This window comes from Syngnathus leptorhynchus, chromosome 4, assembly GCF_054491065.1.
Source record: "Syngnathus leptorhynchus isolate UIUO chromosome 4, UIUO_Slep, whole genome shotgun sequence".
Lineage (NCBI taxonomy): Eukaryota > Metazoa > Chordata > Actinopteri > Syngnathiformes > Syngnathidae > Syngnathus > Syngnathus leptorhynchus.
Genome location: NC_141198.1, coordinates 18382057 through 18404615, shown reverse-complemented (window position 1 = coordinate 18404615; position 22559 = coordinate 18382057). Strand labels below are relative to the sequence as shown.

At 44.0% G+C, this 22559-nt stretch overlaps 4 protein-coding genes across 7 annotated transcripts; 3 read left to right on the top strand and 1 right to left on the bottom strand.

Moving 5' to 3' along the window:
* Window positions 1-1819: 1819 nt before the first annotated feature.
* wdr31 (WD repeat domain 31) lies at window positions 1820-6990 on the bottom strand. Of its 3 annotated transcripts, XM_085910305.1 has the most exons (12): window positions 6923-6965; window positions 6688-6826; window positions 5847-5909; window positions 5543-5675; window positions 5404-5478; window positions 5167-5311; window positions 4729-4829; window positions 4576-4643; window positions 3531-3672; window positions 2945-3113; window positions 2689-2876; window positions 1820-2309 (listed from the first exon to the last, which is right to left on the bottom strand). In XM_085910305.1, exons 3-11 carry the CDS (start codon window positions 5891-5893, stop codon window positions 2692-2694), a joined length of 1065 nt encoding a protein of 354 aa, XP_085766431.1. In that variant the 5' UTR covers window positions 5894-5909; window positions 6688-6826; window positions 6923-6965; the 3' UTR covers window positions 1820-2309; window positions 2689-2691. The 3 variants fall into 3 exon arrangements, with proteins under 3 accessions (XP_085766431.1, XP_085766432.1, XP_085766433.1); XM_085910306.1 differs by having other exon boundaries at window positions 6667-6990; XM_085910307.1 differs by lacking the exon at window positions 1820-2309 and having other exon boundaries at window positions 2732-2876; window positions 2945-3091; window positions 6688-6990.
* A 191-nt stretch (window positions 6991-7181) lies between these two features.
* On the top strand, window positions 7182-11829 carry LOC147058617 (serotransferrin-like). The gene is made up of 18 exons (XM_085910302.1): window positions 7182-7318; window positions 7530-7644; window positions 7941-8092; window positions 8233-8335; window positions 8521-8712; window positions 8801-8930; window positions 9138-9193; window positions 9359-9522; window positions 9590-9743; window positions 9809-9969; window positions 10089-10185; window positions 10269-10289; window positions 10382-10546; window positions 10704-10854; window positions 10979-11046; window positions 11120-11301; window positions 11371-11560; window positions 11633-11829. The coding sequence occupies exons 2-18, from the start codon at window positions 7554-7556 to the stop codon at window positions 11674-11676; spliced, it is 2121 nt and encodes a 706-aa protein (XP_085766428.1). The 5' UTR covers window positions 7182-7318; window positions 7530-7553; the 3' UTR covers window positions 11677-11829.
* A 654-nt stretch (window positions 11830-12483) lies between these two features.
* LOC147058616 (guanine nucleotide-binding protein G(q) subunit alpha) lies at window positions 12484-19444 on the top strand. Of its 2 annotated transcripts, none has more exons than XM_085910303.1 (7): window positions 12484-13431; window positions 15744-15928; window positions 16902-17056; window positions 17230-17358; window positions 17563-17692; window positions 17763-17916; window positions 17990-19444. In XM_085910303.1, exons 1-7 carry the CDS (start codon window positions 13296-13298, stop codon window positions 18178-18180), a joined length of 1080 nt encoding a protein of 359 aa, XP_085766429.1. In that variant the 5' UTR covers window positions 12484-13295; the 3' UTR covers window positions 18181-19444. The 2 variants fall into 2 exon arrangements, with proteins under 2 accessions (XP_085766429.1, XP_085766430.1); XM_085910304.1 differs by lacking the exon at window positions 12484-13431 and adding an exon at window positions 13461-13536.
* A 254-nt stretch (window positions 19445-19698) lies between these two features.
* LOC147058615 (guanine nucleotide-binding protein subunit alpha-14-like) lies at window positions 19699-22481 on the top strand. Its single transcript, XM_085908729.1, has 7 exons — window positions 19699-19897; window positions 20746-20930; window positions 20989-21143; window positions 21352-21480; window positions 21542-21671; window positions 21870-22023; window positions 22291-22481. Exons 1-7 carry the CDS (start codon window positions 19699-19701, stop codon window positions 22479-22481), a joined length of 1143 nt encoding a protein of 380 aa, XP_085764855.1.
* Window positions 22482-22559: the final 78 nt, after the last annotated feature.

Genomic DNA, 22559 nt, shown 5'->3' with positions numbered 1-22559 from the left:
AACATGAATTGAGTGTCCAGGTCACAAGTACAAGTATAAAAAGAAGTCTCAGTCATTGGTTGTCACATCAGCCTTGTTGACGATTTGAATCTGAGCACTTGTCGCCCAAATGGAATCAGGCAACCTCTCAAAATACTCAGCCACTTCCTCCCTTGGTGGCAAACCTTTTCTTTCTTGACATCATTTCTAACTAGCGTGACACTGGAACGCTCCCAAGTATTTTCTTAATCTGGTTCAAAGAAAAAAAAACTAAAACTAAAACCAAGCCTGCCGATAATCCCCCGAGCTAGACCTTGGAGGTATTCCACAAAAAAAACAAGTCCTCTATTTTTCAAGAGGTTACATTATTTAACAAGTGCGTGTACAACACAGAGGTCAGTCATTATCACTTTTGTTTTCTAGTATCACCGTGGAAAAAATAGTGCTCATACTCAACCTAATTGAGCAAAGGTTTTGGGACAGACCACCAAACAGGTAGTTAAAATGTCCGAGCTTGTGACGTCTCTTATGAGTACTTAGGTCCACGCTGTGTGTGTGTATATCATTACAGGAATGTCTCCTACCATGGACACACAACACTATTCTCAGGGACTAATTGAAGTACATCAACTTTTTTTCCCCCCCCTGCTCTGATCAAATAATCCCGCTCATGTTTATTTTCAATTGTTTTCGATGAAATGTCATCTCTGTTTTCCCCGAACAATTCTTAATGATGGCGAGTTCATGAATTCTCTCGAGACGTCATTTTGTAATTGTAACGCCGCGTCAAGGCCAAAGAAGCCACTCGTAATCATGGAGAATGTCAGCGTTCTCAACAAGCATATTGTGATGAATTCAGAAGCGCATATGCCGCAGATAGCTTTGAATTGTCCCGATTCATCTGTTTGCGTCCACCTTGTCTCAATAACATCAGAGAAACGTTTCTTGCCGCACTTGAGTCAATATTACGACCTGTTGATTTTGACTTAAGCGATTGTGAAGGAACAAATGTGTGGTAGAGGTTATTAAATGTGTTCCAGGGTTGGGGCCACTTTTTATACGGGGGTCATGCTAAATGGATGAAATGTCACACCGTTTTATTCGGTATTTTGGGGATTTGAAGAACAGCATGGCAGTCTGGCAAATGTTTTCAAATGGCCCAGCCATTTTAGTCATATACAGTGTATGTCATAGTACTGGTAAGCTTCATTGGATGGATGGACGAGATGGATGTTTTACTACAATTAACGTGTTGTGTTTGCTTTTTGGATCAAAATAGTTTTACATGTCAGTTTTTGGGCTGTCTGGTCAATAAATTCACGGGGCGTTACACTGGAAAATGGTCAAGTTGACCAAAAAGTGCTATGCATATGTGAAAGGCACTTCCGTTTTGCAACTACTGCACTATTCCCAATACTGCATTTGATTCATGAACTAATTGTATCCTCGCTGTTCCCGTTTTTCCACATGCAGCCTTTTTCTGTTATGTGCCAACTTGAATCAGTAGGTTTGATTTACGTGTGTGTGTGTCTCCCCCCCCTCATTTTGTCTTATTGTATATGTAGAGTTGACCACGTGGAAAGTTCAAAACTGTGATTTTGGGTGGACGTGTTTGTGAGTTTATATGCAAAAATGTCGACAGTAGTAATTGAATCTTGTGTTGTTGTGGGCGTGCGTGAACATTTGCGAACAAATTCCATGTTTAAATGAAACGAATTAAAGACAGAAACACAAAGCGTGTCCAGTGCTCTTTTGACAAGATGACCGGTAAGTGTGCAGCTATGCCGCACATTGTCAAACTAAGATGGCATGTTGACAAATTTATTTGCATTTGCAATCATTTATATTGTACGATTTGTTTATTGCGTTGAATATTTGCCTACAAACCTCATCCGTTATTGCATAGTTAGTTCTGCAGCTTTATCTTAAAAATATGTTCAGCTCTACATGTCTACAAAACACTCTATTTGGCTTCATTTTAAGAGTCCACAATTTGGGAGTACCAAACTGGTCCATAGGTTCACATAGCTTGCTCGATTCAAGGTCAGTGTCTCCATTTGCAATTGTCCTGTGGTGATCAGGCTCCAAATCCCATCGTCCCTGAAGGGGACAAGTGCTTTTCAAAATGGCTGAATCCTCGTCATTGCATCAATCATTGCACCATAAAATTTCCCCCCAAAAAATTGAAAATCTTGCAACTCAAAAAAGAAGAATCACAATCAGTTCTGTGACACTGGTTGACTTCCGGGTTGTCCACATTTGCAAAAGAATGCTCCCATAGGAAACCGCTGCACTGGTGATTTCATCATTAGTACACTGGGCTTTGATATCTACGAACAATTAAAACAGAAAATCACCATTTGACATGTCTGACTGAAATCCAATTTCACATTTTTTTCCATTCAATCCCAAATGGATTTTTTTCATTTCTGTACTTTATCTTATATCCCCAAACAGAAATGTTTCTTTGTGTGTAAAAATGATTTAGCTTCTACTTTGTTTCCGTCAGCTCCTCCAATATTTTTTTTTTTCTCGTGACACATTGTTTTATTTCCAAAGAAACTTTGCCGACAGGAATGGTGAAAAACAGAGTTAAAACTTTTGGAAGCCGATTGAGCTAAAATGCCACAAGACTGGCTGACATGGCCTATCGCGCCGGCGACGGTTTGAACTCTGACATTTCGTTCATACTTATCCAGTCAACGCTACCTTCTAGAATCGGGACAGCAATCTGATGTCTGTGTGGTTGGCGTCTCCTGAAGCCATCTCTGGTGTTTGGAGAAGCTGGATGTGATGAATTCCACTGTTGAAGCTGGCACAGAGCACATTGGAGGGGTCGCTGGCCGCCAAAGACACCAGAGGACCGGCGCCGTCCAGCGACAGGGTGGCTAAACACACTTGAAGAGAACGACAGGAAGCCATCAAATGGCATCAGAAGCGCCGGCCGGCCGGTCGGGTGTCCTACCTGCTGAGTTTTGGTCCCACACTTTGACGGAGCTGTCGTGTGAGGACGTGGCCACCTGAGCGACGCCATTGGCTCCCGGTGCCGCAGGAAGGAAGAGGCAGCACGCGGTGGTCTGCAGGTGGCCACGGTACTCCACCACTTTGCAGCCTGGCTGACGCAGATCCCACAGCTGACCGTGCGTGCGTACACATAACATCATGGGAGACTACGACTTTGCTTTTTTTTTTTCTTTCCTTGCACCATTTAAAAATACACATATTTTTTCTCATAATAGTACAACTTTTTTCCTATAATATTACATACAACTTTACTCCTGGAACGTCAAATTTTGCTCACCAAATGAGTCTTTTTTTTTTCATGTTAAAATGATGGATGTTATGACTTTGATCTCATAAATTCATCTTGAATCATGCTGTAATATTTATAGAACTTTTTTTCAGAAACTTAAGACTACTCAGGAAATAGTTCAACTTCATTCCTGAAATATTTTTGGGAAATATATATATTTTTTTTTTGTTCCCCCCCCCCCCTTTTTGCAAAACTTTTCATCAGGTATCAAAATAAGAGAACATGAGCGTAATTTCACCGTGGCCTCGCAGCCTTGGCCTCCGAAACCGTTGCTGCTGGACACCAGGTGATTTCCGTTGTGGGAAACGTCACAGTGGGTCTGGATGTATTGCTTGGCCGGAAAAGTGTTGGTCACCTGCCACGCTCGGCTGTCCCACACTCTGCGTGCACACGTAACAGATTAGAAAGTGACAAAGACGAGATTTTTTGCATTGAAATAAGACTGAAAAGGTGGGGGTCGTCTTATATTCGGGGGTCTAGACATTATACCCGTTTTCACCTGTATACTGGTATCAACTGAGTATGTCGCTGAGATTGTGCGCGTCTTTGACACAAAGTGAGTATATACATTTCATTGTTACTACTGTGGGCAGCTCGGTGACGCACTGGGTAGCACGTCCGCCTCACAGTTAAGAGGGTGCGGGTTTGATTCTACCTCCGGCCCTCCCCGTGTGGAGTTTGCATGTTGTCCCCGTGTCGGCGTGGGTTGTCTCCGGGCACTCCGGTTTCCTCCCACATCCCAAAAACATGCTCGGTAGGCCGAATGAGCGCTCTAAATTATGAGTGCGAGTGCGGATGGTTGTTGGTCTCTGTGTGCCCTGCCGTTGGCTGGCAACCGGTTCACTTTAATGGTTTGAAATGTTGTTGTTTTGTCACAGTTGATTGGTTTATTTACATTTTAAAAAGCAGAGGCCATTCATTTACAAATGTGATTGCACTTGAGTTGAAATGTTCAGATATTAAGATGTGGTCGACAGTTTTCGCATGATTTGAATGAGGCAAAGTAACGTGCTTTTTCTCTGGAATATATTGTTATTATCATTTGTTTCAGATGTCATTATTTTCTGTATAAGAATTAAATTTGGTGTTGAAAAAGTCCTTGAAATCTTGAAAAGGAGGGGGTCGTCTTATAATCGGGGCCGTGTTATATATGTCGTCATCAAAGCAAATGTAAACTCCACTGTGGCTGCTTTGGATAGTTCGTTGTAGTGGCGAAAGCGGTCTGTGTCGTAATCAAAGCAAATCCAAAGTCCAGAGTGGCTGCTTTGGAGAGCTGTCTGTACCGTATGGTCTTGTCCTCCGACGTCTGCACGAGCGAGGAGCTGCCCGGCACCCAACACACGTGTGTCACCTGAAAGGTCGTCAAGGGGGGGGGTCGAGCTTCAAGGTATGGCGTGGCCTCCATGGACGGAGCATAACGAGCGCATTGTTCTCACCAGGTTTCGGGAAATGTTGTGCCTCTGCTCGCATTTTGCAGATTCAATGTCCCACAAGCACATGCAGTTGTCGCGGGAGCCCGTGCACAGTTTCCTCCCATCTATGGAAACGCGACAGCAACCGTGTCAGTTTTCTTTTTATTTTGCAAACTGATGATTTCTGAATGAAGATCTTTTGATGAGATTCCTTTTTTCTGTCATGCAGGTCGATATATAGATTGTACTGATGATTGTATTGATTGTCTTACAATCCTTTTGTTAAAATAACATCACACAAGCGATTCATCAAATGAGACCCTTTGCTAAGATTCTCATGACACATTTTTTTTTTTTTGTCTGCATGTAATCCATGATTTCACAATCTGTGTACCGTGATAGAAATTCACCAAAACATTTGTGATATTTTGCAGGTTTGTGTGCGTGCAAGACAGTGAATACCGGGCCTGATTGCAAGCCCGTTGACCACTAACTGGTGGCCGGAAAACTCCTGAATGGGCTCGTCGCCCTGGTTCAAGTCCCACATTAGGACGGACTTGTCCCGCGAGGCGCTGAAGATCCACGTGCTGCCCGGATAACACACCACCTGAGTTCAAAACAAAAAGTAGAGATGATGGTTTGTTTTTTGTTTTTTTTTGTGCCCATTTCCAGCCGACCGATGCAGAATATTGGCGTTACCTTGGTGACCTCTCTGTTATGACCCCGGAAGCATTGACACACGCGGCCTCGTTTCCAGTCATACACCACCACCTCCTGTGGAGCACGTTTCGTTGGAATTAAATCCGATTGCATTCAAAGTTCAACGACTGTCCTCTACCTGGTCGGTGCCTCCAGAAACGCACAGATCGGCGCTGAGATTTGTGACGAAGTTGACCGAGCCACGGTGGGCCGGTTCGTACTGAACCACCTGGCTGTCGGGCGCGCCGTCTGCCTTTTCACTCTGTGAGGCTCTGGACACGGAAGAGGAAACATGTGATAGCCACGGAGCAGAAAATGGATCTTAATACGACGTGAAAAAGCCAATACTATTTTGGCTCGCGACACAAAAGGGGAAATTAAAAAAAAAACAACCAAGACTTGTGAGTTGAGTGTATCACGAGCGTAAAGAAAGCGCATCGTACCTGTACAGCTCAGACCGCTTGCGAAACTTGCTCTGCAGCTTGCCCATGTCTGAATGTCAGAACCTGCGACAAGATTTTCTTGAGCTTTTTGAAACTGGCTAATAAAGGCTCGAACAATTACTTTGCGTAACAGATGCTCACGTAGGGAACACACACTGGTCGCCAGCCCATTGCAGGACACACAGACAACCATTTTACACTCGGCTAAGCCGTTTACTCTTAAGACATAGTCATTCTATTAGTGCATTGAATTGTCTTACTGGCGATCGAGAATGTCCAATAAATGCTGAAAGTCAAACTGTGTTTCAAAACTACAAACTTTTAGGACAGAAATGCTACTAGTAGGCCCAAAGTGTTCTACTAGTGTCCTGACTAGTAGGAATAAAACTAGTACTAGTACAGTTACATGGACACTCACACTGCTTTCCATTCAGTAAGCACTCCAGTAGAAAAAAAAAGCTGCTAGGAAAAAAGAAAAAAAAAGAAAAAGTTGGATTTGCTTTGGAGGGCTCCACAGCGATTATTCAAGATTTTATGTACATATTTATTTATGAGATTACATCACGTGCCAGAGAGAGAGAGAGAGAGAGAGAGAGAGAGAGAGAGAGAGAGAGAGAGAGAGAGAGAGAGAGAGAGAGAGAGAGAGAGAGAGAGAGAGAGAGAGAGAGAGAGAGAGAAAGCACACATCTTAGCTTCTTAAGCAATTAAATCCTATTAACGTCCCAAGGAATTAGAAAACACCGGCCGCTGCTATGATTGTGGCAACATTTAGAAAGAAAGTTAGAATAGTTGACGCGCAGAAGTAGTGAGTGGAACGTACTAATTTTGTATTGGCGTGTACCTGTCAGTCCAGCCAGGAGTCTTCGAGATGCCTCCGCTAGCCGTCGAGCATTATTACTAATCTTTCACCCTCACGTTCGGCGCTCTGACGACGTTACAGGGAGTCTTCGTCCGAACACCGCCAAACAGTTCCCCTCAGGCTGACATGACATTTTAAAAAAAAAATGGAGAGGAAGGGTTAGTTTTGGGCAAGTTCTCTTCCTTCGAGACCGAGGAGGAGAGAGCGTCGCTTTCACCGTAGCTAGGCAAGCGTGAGAATCACGTGACCGACAGATGGTTGTCTGGGCAACGGCTCCGCCTCTAAAATGACATTCAGTATGGGGAGTTGGACAGTCGTTTCGTTTCTTTCATTTATTTTATATATATACAGATATATCAATGTGAAAATTTGTCATATAATTTTTCTGTTCAGATAATTTTTCTGTTTGGGGCTGTCGAGATACTTCGAATACGTACTTCAAATGCATTTCTACTAGCCACCGCTAGGAGCTCCATTTCCGACCTCCCTGTTGCAGTACCTGAGGTCAATTAGCACTCAGGTGGGCCAAGATATAAAGGCAATTAGTCGTCGTCTCTCTCTCTCTCCCTCTCCCATACTGGTACTCAGAGCAAGATAGAAAGTCGGTGGAGCGGTAAGTTTGCATTTATTGTTCAACGCTTTGCAGTTTTTACGCAACTTTGGTCTTGTGATGTTTTTGAGCAACTTTTCTGGTGTGCACATATACTGCATATTGTCAACTTGATGGTCAATATTAAAATGCATGAAATGGATTTATTCTGTGGTGCATATGGAATACTGCAACTCTAAATCCACTAACCTTTCACTTAATATTGGAATTTCAGTGTTTAATATCATCCCTCCTACCTATGAAAGGACCAGCGCGCCATAGAGATTTTGAGACATCCACCATGAAGCATCTCAAACTTCTGTGTCCTACATTGCTGCTTGGCTACTTGGGTAAACTGTTTTTAAAAAAATATGAAATATATGTAAACATTTTATTTGCCAGCCTTCATACATGCATCAATATCACCTTGTCTTATTAAATGCCATACTTGTACATGGACGTTAAATTTGTCAATTCGGGCTTAACTGTCTTACTAGTAATGTTTTTTTTTTTTTTTTTTTTTCTCTTGATTAGTGAAAAGAACTTGGAACTGTTGTGGTCCTAACACTTGGACCTCTAAGTACTTGAGTCTTAAGCCTTCATCCAGCTCAAGGTTTTTATTGCTGTGCTGTTGCCGTTCTTGCAGTGGCTGTTGTGCTGTCTACCTCCACCGAGCATGTGAGGTGGTGTGTCAAGTCGGACAAGGAGCACCAGAAGTGTTTGGCGCTGGCTACCAAGATGCCAGTCTTCTCCTGTGTCAAAAAATCGGATTCTTTGGGATGTATCAATGCCATTCATGTGAGTGGTCACTTTTTTTTTTTTTTTTTTTTTTTAATAAAGTGTGGTGTCTCACCCAGTATTTTGTTAGAACAGCTACCACAAAGGATTTAGGTTGGACTTAAGAATTGTTTTATTTTATTTTAAATTGCTCTGTGCAGGACTGTTCAGCTGACGCAGTTACTCTAGATGGAGGAGACTTATACACCGCTGGCACAGAGAGATATAAACTTCATCCCATCATTGCCGAGTACTATGGTGCCAGTAAGTCAACTATATAACAGTCACCATTTATTAATCACTGAGAATTTTAAGTCAGTGTTGAATTGATCATTTAAGTTTTAATGCCATTGACAATCCCAAAATAAATGTGTTTCTGTAGAAAGACTCAGAACATGGCATCGCAAAATGTGTTTATTTTTCAAATACTCCTTATGCAATCTTCTCAGCATCAGAAACGTGTTACTATGCCGTCGCCGTGGTCAAGAAGGGGTCTGAGTTTGGCATTCGAGACTTGCAAGGAAAGAGATCCTGCCACACTGGCTTGGGAAAATCTGCTGGCTGGAATATTCCAATTGGAACTCTTATCAAGTTGGGTGTGCTGCAATGGGGAGGCATTGAAGATGAATCCATTGAGGCTGGTGAGTAACTTTGCCTGGTGAATTGAAGACTAAATTGAAAACTACTTCCAATTTATTAAAAAAAAAATTCTCATTAAATCTGTCACAGCGGTTGGAAATTTTTTCGCCGAAAGTTGTGTGCCAGGTGCAGAATTGGGTTCCCAACTGTGTAAAGGCTGCAAAGGAGATTGCTCGCATTCTGACGATGAACCTTTCCATGGTTACAGTGGTGCATTCCAGTAAGTGCATTGCCACTTTTGTAAGCATATTTAAAAATGATTTTAATACATCAACAGGCAAGTTGTGGTTCCAGGAGGAATCTCCAGGTTAATCGTTGAGTGTGTGTGAAATTAAAACCATCAAAGAATTGAACCAGTGAGATTGGGTTCTGATGAATATTTTGGCACATGGGTGGGTAAAACCATCTTTGTCATGAAATCTTCTAGGTGTCTGGTGCAAAATGCCGGAGATGTGGCATTTATCAATCATCTTACTGTACCAGGTGAGTTTGACTTATTGAATTTTAAAGCTGAGAGCAAAAAGAGCATTCAATTAGCTGGATGAGTGAGAAATTGGATTTTCCCATGTTTGAAAGATTTCCTAGGAAAGTAGCTACAGTGCCTGAATATGTGAAATGTTTTAAATGGTACCAATAATCACCCCCCAGAGAGCAAGAAGGCTGACTACGAGCTGCTGTGCATGAACAATTCTAGAGCAGCCATCGACTCTTACAAAGAATGCCACCTGGCCAGGATACCTGCTCATGCTGTGGTGACTCGACAAGACCCGGTGCTGGCAGAGTCTATCTGGACTAGTCTCGCCACAGTGCAGGTAGGATACACAAAGTAAATCTTATGAAAAATTTATTTTCCTAATTCCTGGCCCACCTTTCAAACAGGACTTTGACCTGTTCTCCTCTGAGGCGTATGCACCGGCCAAGAATCTGATGTTCCAAGACTCTACTGAAAAGCTAGTCAGGTTACCTGCCAATATCACCTCAGTTCTCTATCTGGGCGCTAGCTACTTAAGCGTTGTGCGCTCACTGAACAAAGGTAACACATACAATCGTGAAACTCAAGTGTGACTACTTTAACAGTTGATTCGGCCCCCTTTTCAGAGATCACCGCATCCGGCTCAAATGCTATCACGTGGTGTGCCGTGGGCCCGCGGGAGACTGAAAAATGCCACCAATGGAGTGCCAACAGCACGGTGGATGAGAAAAACAAAATTCTGTGCAAGACTGCCACTACAGTGGAAGAGTGCATAAAGATGATTATGGTAAAATAGCAATTTTTTTTTCTGCACTGTAATCCAAAAAATAAAAGTACTAATTTTGCCAGGTAGGCTGTGTAATCAAAGTGTTTGGAAAGAGAAATGCAATTTAATTTTAACGTTAGTGCAAAGAAGCAGATGCAACGGCAATGGATGGAGGAGAGGTGTACATCGCAGGACAGTGCGGTCTGGTTCCAGCCATGGTGGAGCAGTACGATGAAGGTATACTTTGTGTTTAAAAGAAGAAAAAAAAAAAAAGTCTTTATTTAAATCTAGCATAACATTTGTGCCATTTATTTCCACAGTAATGTGCAACCAGTCTGGAGGTATATAAAATTTCCTTTTTGACAAGTTTACAGTGCATGAGTTTTTGAAATGTGTTAAATGTCAAACTAACAAATTGTGCCTGTGTATATAGGCTCAGCCTCATCTTATTATGCCGTCGCTGTGGTCAAAAAGGGTTGTGGGGTGACTTGGGACAACCTGAAGGGGAAGAAATCTTGCCACACAGGCTTTGGCAAAAGTGCCGGCTGGAATATTCCCATGGGTAAAATCTACAAACAGACTGGAGACTGTGACTTCAGTAAGTATGCTCATAAAATGTGGGAAACCAAGATTGTATCTTTTTTTTAAATTTTAAATATGCAGTTTAGTTGACGCAGCAGGAAAATTGCATTGCACATTCAGTTTCAAAGACTTGGCAATTACAATAATTTGCCCTCCCTCTCCTATTTCAACAGCAAAGTTCTTCAGTAGCGGCTGCGCCCCTGGAGCTCCGGCCGACTCGCCATTCTGCTCTCTGTGTGCAGGAAGTGATGAATCTGCGCTTGACAAGTCAAAGTGCCAAGCCAGTTCAGAGGAGAAGTACTATGGCTACACTGGGGCCTTTAGGTAAGCAGCTATGAATAAAAGAAAAGAAAAAATATATTTTTTTTTAAGACTAATCCAGACAAATTTGCTGAGTGATTATATCCTAGCGTCACCATATTTCAAAAGACTGGTTTGGTCTGTGCAGATGTCTTGTCGAGGGTGCTGGTGATGTGGCCTTCATTAAACACACAACAGTTGCAGAAAACAGCGACGGTAACTATCGTCAACCTGCTTCACAATCTGTCGCTGGTACTGTGCCATTCAATGTTGTTGTGTTCCATTGCAGGAAAGGGTCCAGCGTGGGCTGCTGACATCTTGAGCAGTGACTACGAGCTGATTTGTCCAACTAAAGGTCCGGTGCCAATCTCAGACTTTGAAGCTTGCCACCTTGCCATTTCCCCAGCGCATGCTGTTGTAACCCGTCCTGAGACCCGCAACGATGTTGTCTCCATTCTTCAGGAACAGCAGGTAGGAAGGACTCAAATTGGCTCAAGAATTGTGGATGGTATTGCCTTTTTTTTATTTTGCCATTTCTAGGCCCGGTTTGGCCGATTTGTCAGAGATCCCAGTTTCAAAATGTTTGGGTCCAATCCTGAAGACCTCATTTTCAAAGATTCCACCCAGTGTCTTCAGGAGGTGCCAAGTGGGTGCAACTATAAGAGTTTCTTGGGACCAGATTACATGGATGCAATGACCACACTGAGGGAGTGCAGTGACTCTACTCCAGGTTCAGATCAATCTTTTGTCTAATCTTGACCAGATAATACAATTTTTGAAAAAATATAATTTCTCCCCACAGAGTTGGAGAAACTGTGCACTTCCAGCACCTGCCAGACAATATAAATGGCTCAAAATGCTTTTGAAGAATGCTGAGTCCACATTTTGTTCTCTGTTCCCAACAGCTGCTTAGAAATCATCATCCTTGGACGAATGACTAAAGTCATTTTGCGTTTGTTTTTCTAACATGTACCTCCAAATAAAAGCCTTTCCAATGACTTTCAAACTTGTGCTGAATCATTACAAAAAAGTATCATGAGAAGCCAACAGTTTTTGTGCCATTCTTCTGCTCGCTCCCTTGGGTAATGAGCCAAAACTTTTGAGGGACAGTATGGTTCTGATTTTTGTTTGTTTTGGACCTTCAATTTAGCTGCAGTGTAATTAAACGTCCTCAACTTTGTGGTGGATAGTCTTCAAAAAACAGGTTGCTGGTTCAAATCCTGGCAGTCGATCTCCTTGCGCAATAGTACTCAATCACATACTATATATATTTAGTGAATGGCTATAGAAATCCCACTTCAGTTTGAGGCAAATGATTGGCAGTTTATTTCATGCCCAAGTTGTAAGAGTGTGCAGGAAAAAGTCATAGTCAAGACATCATGGAGCTTAATGTGGATGTCAAGGATATCAAATAGTACGAGTCAAATGGCTCTCCATACACACATGACTCTTTTTAATACAAAAATATATTTTGGACATGTTAAGTGTGTGCACGATGTCGGACTCCATTCACATTTATGGAGGAGCGCTTCTATGGAGAGAGGGAGGGAGGGGAGTAGCCCAAATGGAACCCATGAGTGGCGCCGGTGCCCGCCCCCGGTGCACGCCCCCGGCCCCTCCCTGGCTGGATGTGGAGGCCGACGTCACGGAACCACACAGCCGAGGAGGAGTGGACCATAGACGGACGGGCTGTCATAAAAAAAAAAAGAAATAATAATCACACGGAGACTACCGTAGAGGGGAAAGAAGAAAAAGGCGATCAGACTTTTCACGCCGTCATTTTCACCCCTCCCTTTGTCGGAGCCATGGAGGCCGCTAGACTTTGCGACGAGCTTTCACCGACGTTCGGTGTCGTTGTGGGGCGTGTGTGAAGGCTAGGGCACAATGTGGTCGTAACAAACAAACACACACACACACACACACACACACACTTTTTTTTTTTTTTGCCTAGCGGATTGGAAGTGAAAGTCCGCCATATTTTTGCTTTACCACGCCCGCCCGGGGAGTAAAGCCACTGGGAAACAGAGGAAGGGAAAGAGGCACGGCGGTGGGTATGTCCGTGTACCGGGAGACACAGGTACCCACGTAGTTGAAGACGGGGATCTTTTTTTTTTTTTTTTGACATGAGCGTGGGGCGACGCTTAACGAGATCCCGCTCAGGATGTGTCGTAAACGGATCTGTTGACTACCCGGAGACGGCAAAGCAGATTACACCAATTAAGATAGCAGCCGAGTGGACTTTATTGTGAGAAAGACGAGTCCGAGGTGGGGCAAGAAGGAAAACAACGGGGTTCCGGTCCATTTCTCAAATATCCCAGTTTTCTCCTCCGGCAGCTCCGTCATATGCAGGCCGCTGCATGAGCGCCTTTCCCGGCCTGCTCGCCGCCCGCGCACTGCCCTCTTCGGGACCAAATCAGTGAGACTGCTTGGTCGCGATTAAAAACGAGACAGGTGATAGTTAAAGCATGACCCTGGAATCCATCATGGCGTGTTGCCTCAGCGAGGAGGCGAAAGAAGCCAGGCGGATCAACGACGAGATCGAGAGGCAGCTCCGCCGGGACAAGAGAGACGCGCGGCGGGAGCTCAAACTGTTGCTGCTCGGTAAGCCAGAGAGAGTCTGGAGTCCAGTTTCAACCCACATTTGATCCACGACTTACTTTGTGGGCTTTTGTCAATGGGTGCTCGCACCTGTGTCAAATTGCGTGGGTGAGTCCACTGCACGGATTGACAGCCCCATGAAAATCCGATTTATTGGATATGCTGCTGAAGGTCCATGCAGTCTAAAATGCTTTCTTTTCACATGACAAATCAAACTTACCGCGCTCAAATCTTAATCGTATCTTATTTCCACCACTGAATGACATCTCCACAACTTATAAGACACATTTGACCAAACTATTCGAACCTTTTTCTCTTGCGGCAAAACAATCTGTGCGCAATTTATCCTATTCGGGTGATAGCTGTTAAATGGTCGAATTTTCTCGTTACTGCTAATACGAGTAGCAATGCAGTTGTCAACAAGTGTACAGTTATGTTGCACTAGTGACACACAGTATGCTGACAAAGATTGTACTAGTACGTGGAACGAGGCACCTTAACAATCACATCGTAGTTGTTTGACCTTGTCGAACTTCCAGGGTGCACTAGTATGTACATTCTTCCACTACTGCGTAACATTTCTGCAAACGACTAGGCCAACTAAATGTCACCCACCGGTGAGACAAAACTACTAGTGCTGCACTAGTATCGTCCGGAAGGGTGCACAAAACATGACAACTAGTTATTTCTAGTTTTGTTGCTAATCAGTGCTGCACAGCGGCAGTTTGCGTGGAATATTTGACTGTATACTAGCATGTGGCGCTCGAATGAACATTACTAGTAAGACAGGTGTTCCATTGTGAGCTTTACTCGTGAGCGCAAAGGGCTTACGAGTACACGGTCGGCGTGCGGGAAGACCAAGATATCCAATAACGGCTTTACGTAGGCTAAAAGTCTGGAATCAAACAGGGAGCCAAAGTGCAACATGCCGACTTGCGATACTTGATTGTTACATGCCATGCTTCATTTGAATAGGTGGAAGTGGTTCGAGCGAGGGAGGGAAAAAAAAAAAAAAACTACTGTCAACCTGTATGACTGGACTTGGAGGTGTTGTGAGTCTGGGCCAAAGTCTGCTTCTTTGGATGGACACTTTGTGTAATGATTAGACTACTGTATGTCACAAGGGGTAGTGTCAAGATGTTTATCATTACGATGCATTTCCAAGGCGTTTATCACCGGGGAGAGGCTCATACTGTGGCTGTAGCGCTTTTTGGAAACCTTCAAACAACTGAGCAGAACCACGTAGAACACGCAGCAGTCCTCACAGTCTAATTTTCTCCGCTCAGTGAGAACAAAAAAATATTTCTATAGAATTGTTTGAAGGGGATGGGGGCTTCTTTGCCACTTCTTCTTGCTGTTAATTAAGTTGCATCTGTTCCCATTGAGCTCAGCGCTGCTCGTAATGTTGTGGTATAACGTGGTACTACACTGCACGCGTAAATCTAACTCGGTGATACGCGTCAGTCGTTTCCTACCTGTATAAACCATTACGATGCAACGATTTAAACATTCCATACATTCACTTTTGAATCCAATTGCGTGTTCTCGCCAACCCCCCCCCCCTTTAAAACTTGAAACTTACTGTTTCAATTTTAAAAGAAACATTAAGATATGGCTGTCAGTCAAAGTCACTATCAATGACAATGTGCTCCCCAGACGTGCATTTTAACCATATCGTAACGATACTGATAGCGTGATTTCTTGTTTTTCTCCCAATAAATAGCGTTTCATTTTGAGGCTAATGCGGTTGAACGTTTGTGTTTTCCTTCCAGTAAGGCTAATCTGGCCAAATTATACAGTGTAGAGTCATGTTCTAGAATGACGGAATGCGTCCCGCCCGCTCTCTTGGCCGTTGGTATGTTACCAAAAAACAAAAGCACTCTCGCTGGTCTCTGCCAAAACTGCAGAAGAACTGGCAGCGGGGTCGAGTCAATCTGTTGTGTTGGCTTGCCAACATTCTCAATGAACTGGAGAGAAATGGCCGAATCTTCACGCCCCAATACTATGGCAGACGGGCAGCCAGCGAGCGCACGGTATAGACTGCACTTGGAGTTACTACCTTGATTCCCGCCAGAACCTAACAGCCTCATAATCAACCAGCGTGGACCAGTTAGACCAGTTAGTATTTTTGTGTTGGATCGCGTTTGAGCTTTTTCGACACCGTTTTAGCAGGACTGTTCTTTTCCAGTTTTGCATGTCCGTAAATGGTCAAGTCACGTATGGCAAGGAAGAGAATTTTTCAGAAAATTTGGCGCCCGCTTTTTGCTGTCTATTGCTACTTGTTAGTCTTTTGAATGAATTCTTTTCAACTCCAGGCACAGGCGAGAGCGGTAAGAGCACATTCATCAAGCAGATGAGGATCATCCACGGCGCCGGCTATTCTGATGAGGACAAGCGAGGCTTCACCAAGCTGGTGTACCAGAACATCTTCACCGCCATGCAGTCCATGATCAGGGCCATGGAGACGCTCAAGATCCCCTACAAATATGAGCACAATAAGGTAAAGCTACAAATGAAAATGCAGGAGAAGCTGTTGATGTATTTTTAGCGTGTCGGCTATCTCACTCGGAGCAGCCATCCCTTCATTACTTCCTGTCCTGTCCTGTTTTTTTTTGTTTTTTTTTACACTTCCTGTGTTCTCGCCGTGCTACATGTCACGCCGTCTGTAGATAAACTGGAGCCATTGGTCCATTGGCCTCATGTACCGGGGGTAGTAACAAGTCCAAATGACACAAAAATAATTGCATTGAAATCATTCACCAATTGAAAAATTTCCATTTGCACTTGGCAGGAAGTGGAGACAAAGAGTCCTGCATTTGTGCCCACCCTCAATGACCGGAAGCTTTTAAGGAGATTGGAAGTGCTGATCAATTATTTAGCAAAGCTGTTGCACGAGCGTCCGGTCCGCCTGCCCGCCCGCTCAAGCCCCGCCTTGATGGCTGAGCTGCCACTTTTTCTTTTACAAATGTTTACTTGATATGTGCACACACAGGTAGCCGACTGGCCAGATGCTGGTTAATGTGTACTATTGATTCTTTTTTTGTTTGTTTGTTTGTTTGTTTGTGATTTTAAAGCAGCACTTGCCCTAACATCATTTTGCTCCTTCGCTGGCTTGTGATGCAGGATCAAATCTTAACAGTCGCTCTGTCATCACCCATTGAAAGTGGACTAGCCAGCACGCTGGATTATTTGCGAAGGCCTACCTAATGAAATGTCTTCGAATAGGTAGTAACCTCGTTTTGAATTCCGAGCGATGATGCCCATTAGTCCTAATTGCGCGCAAATGAGGTGTCACATTTATCAGGAAAATCACATGACTGACAAAAGCAGCAACTGGGTTGGCCCAAACTTTGCCCTTAATTGGCTGGATGCCATTTGGGATATTTGGTCCATGTCAAGCCTCGAGGTGTGAAGACTCGATATAGAATGGTTCGGAATTAGCATAAAACTGATGGTGTGAATGCCCCCTCCAGGCCAACGCTAACGTGGTGAGAGAGGTCGACGTGGAGAAGGTCATCATGTTTGCCAACCCCTACGTAGACGCTATCAAGAGCTTGTGGAACGACCCGGGCATCCAGGAGTGCTACGACAGGAGGAGGGAATACCAGCTGTCGGACTCCACCAAATAGTGAGCGAGAAATATTTTTGTTTTGTTGATGTATCAATCTGAAAAAACCAATCCAATTCTGAATTCAAAAGCCAAACCAGCGGCAAAGTTCCAGCTGCGTTAGGTCAGAGTTGATCTGATTTAAGTTCCTCACTCCCTGGACGTGACTTTTGCCTTGCACTTGCTCCCTACAGTTACCTGAACGCGTTGGACAGGATCGCCGAAAGCTCCTACCTGCCTACTCAGCAGGACGTGCTGAGGGTTCGGGTCCCCACCACCGGCATCATTGAGTACCCTTTTGACCTGCAGAGCGTCATATTCAGGTGCCACTGGTACCTACCTTGTCTTACTGTCTGTCTCACTCGCCCAATTTTGGACCTTTTCAAGTTACTCGCCATTGCTTGGTCTTTTTTTGTTTTGTTCGCCAAAATATGAGGTCCAATCGAGCTCGTCGGCTGTTTGCGGCCCCAATCATTGTATCGCTAAATTGGCCTCGTCTAACAAGTGCAACGGCCGCCGACCGACAGGATGGTGGACGTGGGCGGTCAGCGGTCGGAGAGGAGGAAGTGGATCCACTGTTTTGAGAATGTCACCTCCATCATGTTCCTGGTGGCGCTGAGCGAGTACGACCAAGTTCTGGTGGAGTCCGACAACGAGGTAACCGGCCGGCCTTTCCGCAAAGTGGATGCGAGGGCCTTGGACCTCACGCCCCATGTGTTTGTTTCAGAACCGCATGGAGGAGAGCAAAGCTCTGTTCAGGACAATCATCACCTACCCGTGGTTCCAGAACTCCTCCGTCATCTTGTTCCTCAACAAGAAGGACCTGCTGGAGGAAAAGATCATGTACTCTCATCTGGTGGATTACTTCCCGGAGTACGACGGTAAGTAACGTCTCTGATGCAAACGCAGACCGGGGAACCTCAAAACACCTTTGGTTTTTGCTGCCGCCTCCAGGTCCCCAGAGAGACCCCCAGGCCGGCCGCGAGTTTATCTTAAAGATGTTTGTGGACCTGAACCCCGACAGCGACAAGATCATCTACTCGCATTTCACCTGCGCCACCGACACGGAGAACATCCGCTTTGTGTTTGCCGCCGTCAAAGACACCATCCTGCAGCTCAACTTGAAGGAATACAACTTGGTGTGAGGACTGGCCCACAGATGCATCACACTGGCAAATCCCAATCAAATGTATTGAAACCTTATGTTGCCGTTTGATTCAGAATTTATAGAAAAAAGGAGAAAAGGTTTGCTGCGTTCCTTTAAAAAAAAAATAATAATAATAACAGAAGTCACTTTTGACTGACTCATGAATAATAATAAAAAACTAACTGTGATTTTAAAAGTATTTCATTTGATATGGATGTGAATCCCGATCACGCCCTGTTCTGACTCAAAAGGCATACTGAACTACAGCTGCCCGTCTAGACAACTCAACATACCTAGATTACTCTGTAAAGTCTCATGACCCGGTCTTCTCGCTAACTTCTTTTCGGCTTGATGAATGTTTAAAAAAATATCTTTAGCACTAATAATTTCAAGGTGGATAAAAGTCAACTGTTGGTGGGAGCTTGTAGTGTGTGGAAGAAAAATAACTGCTTTACAAATAGATGGCGAGTTGTCCTACTTGTCAGTGAGGTGACTGGTAAAGAGGTGTCCGTCCACCTTGCTGGAAAGTGCAGATGCATTTTGGGCTTGCAGCCAACAGAGGTGTTCCCAATACGCACAGTGGTTATGGGACAATACATGAAAATGGATCTTTCAACTGTGCCACAATAACACGTTTTTGTGTCAGCGTGCGTTTGTGGCCTAATTGTGGAGGTCATATTTAGGATTGTTCAATCACACCCCAGTTGCTATAAACGTTTGTACCAAAGTTTTTGATTGGCCCCCCTCTCGGCCATCCATCCATCCTTCTTGAATCACATTGGAGTATTTTTTTGGTTTGTTCCCAAGAACACAAGCCTGTAATTTACATGTATTGAGGCATAGTGCAATTATGAATGCTATAATCATTGTACATACATCTCTCTCTCTCTCTTTCTCTCTTTCTCTCTCTCTCTCTCTCTCTCTCTCTCTCTCTCTCTCTCTCTCTCTCATTCATATATATATATATATATATATATATATATATATATATATATATATTGCAGCATCTTTGTTGGCTTTGTAATCATGACTTTTTGTTTGTTTTGGCAGATTGAATGTGCGGTATTGGAAAACTATGTATCTATGTAATTGTATTGTATGTCTAATGGCTAATTATTTTTTGATTTTTTTTTTTCTTTTTTGGAAAGAGAATGTGTTATTTACATGTTATTTGTTTCCTTTTATAAGAGGAGAATGTACATTTTGTGTTTTTTGAGCTGACATTGTTCCGCTTCAGAAGTACATAAAGAGGAATATGATGACGTGTTGCCAGTGCGTTGTGTGGAAATATTTTTTTCATTGAGACCTCGTGCTGCATTCACTGTCTATAATATTAAACTAGATAGATAGAAACTCTTTAAATTTTATGATGTCATTACTTTGTTTTAAGTACAATATTAAGGCGCGATAACATTTTCTATTTATTTGAGCTGGAACTGATTAATGGCATTTCCATTCATTCCAATGGGAAAAGAGGACTTGGTAACAAGGCATCGTTGTCCAGTCGCCACACCTCATGTTTATTCAGGGCCTTCCTCCCGTGAGTGAGGAAGAAGAGAGCGCGACAACAGTCGCGAGTGTACGAAGCTCAAACATGGGAGGATGCTGCATGTCGTCCCAGGCCAGAGAGAGGCAGCACATCAACCACCAAATTGAGAAGCAGCTCAAGAGGGACAAGAAAAACTGTCGCCGGGAGCTCAAGTTGCTCCTCTTAGGTGAGATTGAAACATTTTCATTCCATTGTCCATTGACCTGCTGAGTATTTAGGAACACATTCAAGTTGACTTTTCTAATCATTTGACCCTCTTATAGCACTGCTTTTGAATTCAATGTTACCATTTTATTTTAATAGGTTTTATTTCAATGTATGTCATTTCATGAACAGAAAACAGATTCTCTGCCTCTTATTGGAGTTTTAATTCAATCAACCAAATGGAGTGATCTGTGAATTTCCCTTCCATAGGAATGAAGGAAGGCCATGCGGAAATTCCCTCAAAACTTAACCAATAAAATAAAGATCTGTCAACGCCGAAGGAAAACCTATTTAACCTGATTTCATTCTTATTTGAGAAAGAATCTTCTTCCTACAAAGGTGTTCATATCTTGTTAAAACGGTGACAAGCGCCTTTGGAGCACGACGGAGGAGCGAGCGCATAGCTGCTGCGGCTGGCCCTCATGCAAACTCATGCAAATCAAACCTTCAAGCTAGCAGAAGGACTGACTACATGTTACCTACCGTAATAGCTACTATCCGAGAACTCTGAGCGAAGCAAAACTGCTGTCTTGGTAGATTTCATCAAGAAGAATGTGTTTGCTCCAAGATATTTGACTGAAGATGCATTCAAATGAATGCTTGTTTGCTCAGGTGGCAACTTTTCTTAAGCAGTCCAAATGCAAAGCTTCGCCGGGGTGGTTACCATAGCAAGCGTACACATGCCAGCAAAAACATATTCCTCCCTCTCGCTCCAAAGTCGGAAAGTTGAAGAAATAAAATATGATCGGAACTGATGACCATAACCAAGAATCACCAAAAAGGTGTGACCGGACCGAAACTTTGTCCCAGGCACGGGTGAGAGCGGTAAGAGTACCTTCATCAAACAGATGAGGATCATCCACGGAGGAGGATACAGTGAGGAGGACAAACGCAGCTATGCCAAGCTGGTCTACCAAAACATCTATACGTCCATGCAGACCATGATCAGGGCCATGGAGACCCTGCACATCCCCTTCCGTGACCCACGCCAGCAGGTAGGAAAGTATCGCTCTCTGCCGCAAACATCATTTGTACATTTCTGCTGTGTGGCAGATGAGTGCCAACATGCTGCTGGACGTGGAGGTGGCCAAGGTGGAGGACCTTGATGGAGAGCACGTGGCGGCCATGGCAAGATTGTGGAATGACGGCGGGATGCAGGAATGCTTTGATCGCCGCCGGGAATACCAGCTGTCTGACTCCACCAAGTAGTGAGCCCAAAAATTCTGGATGGTTACAAAAATTCGAATGGCTAAAACATTTCTGTCCATGATCAAAGATCTGATCCAAAATGATTCGAAAAAATGTGACAAAATCATCCTGACCAAAACCCATGACAAAAATCCCGATTGATCTCATGAAAACCACAACCGAAAAACACTTCCGAATCAAACCCAACCGTCCCGCTTGATCCTCCAGCTATCTCACCGAACTGGATCGGATCTCGCAGGCATCCTACATACCCGACCTCCAGGATATCCTGCGAGTCCGGGTTCCTACCACTGGAATCATCGAGTACCCCTTCGACATGGAGAGCGTCATTTTCAGGTGTGGCTGGCTCACCTGACCTCGTATACAAAGAAAAAGTGATTTTTGTGGCTGGTGTCAGGATGGTGGACGTGGGCGGTCAACGCTCCGAGCGAGGGAAGTGGATCCACTGCTTCGAGGACGTCACGTCCATCATGTTCTTGGTGGCGCTCAGCGAATACGACCAAGTTCTGGTGGAGTCTGACAATGAGGTGAGAGCGTGGCATATGTCAAAACAAAAACATCATCTCATAGGGTTTCAAAGTAGGGTTTAAAGCTAGGGCTTAGGGTTTCAAAGTAGGCTTTAAAGTGAGGGCTAGTGTTTCAAACTTGGGTTTCATACTAGGTGATGACAAGGAAAAAAAAAACAGAACAATGACCGAGACCACCGATGTCATGGAATTTGTCAGAACCGCATGGAGGAGAGTAAAGCTTTGTTCAAGACCATCATCACATACTCGTGGTTCCAGAGCTCCTCCATTATCCTCTTCCTTAACAAGACAGACATCCTTCAGGAGAAGATCCTGCACTCCCACCTGGCTGACTACTTTCCACAGTTCTCTGGTTGGTTCCTTCAAGAATCATTGTTGCAAATGTAATTCGACCATTCCAATGACCTCTGATAGCTGGCGAATCTGGCAAATAAAATTCTAAAAAAAAGAAATGCATTTGCTCTGACTGAGACAGATCTGCGACTAGGTCTCCACTTTCTTGAACCATTCACCAAAAAGCAAGTGGCTGAAGAATTGATTGTATTTTAACTGAGTCATGCGTCACTTCATGGGAAATGGGCTCAAATAAATGAATGAAAATCCAATGTGCAATGTTTAGGGCCTCGCCAGGACGCCTTGGCGGCTCAGGAGTTCATCCTGGAGATGTACCAGGAGCAAAACCCGAATAAGGACAAGAAGCTCTACTCGCACTTCACCTGCGCCACCGACACGGAGAACATCCGCTTTGTTTTCGCCGCCGTCAAGGACACCATCCTCAGACAGAACCTCCAGGTCTTCAACCTGCTCTAAACGCCTTAAAGCCATTCATATCTTCAATATATTGATCTAAAACTTGGCATCTATTTAAGCAGTGGCCATCATTTGTGG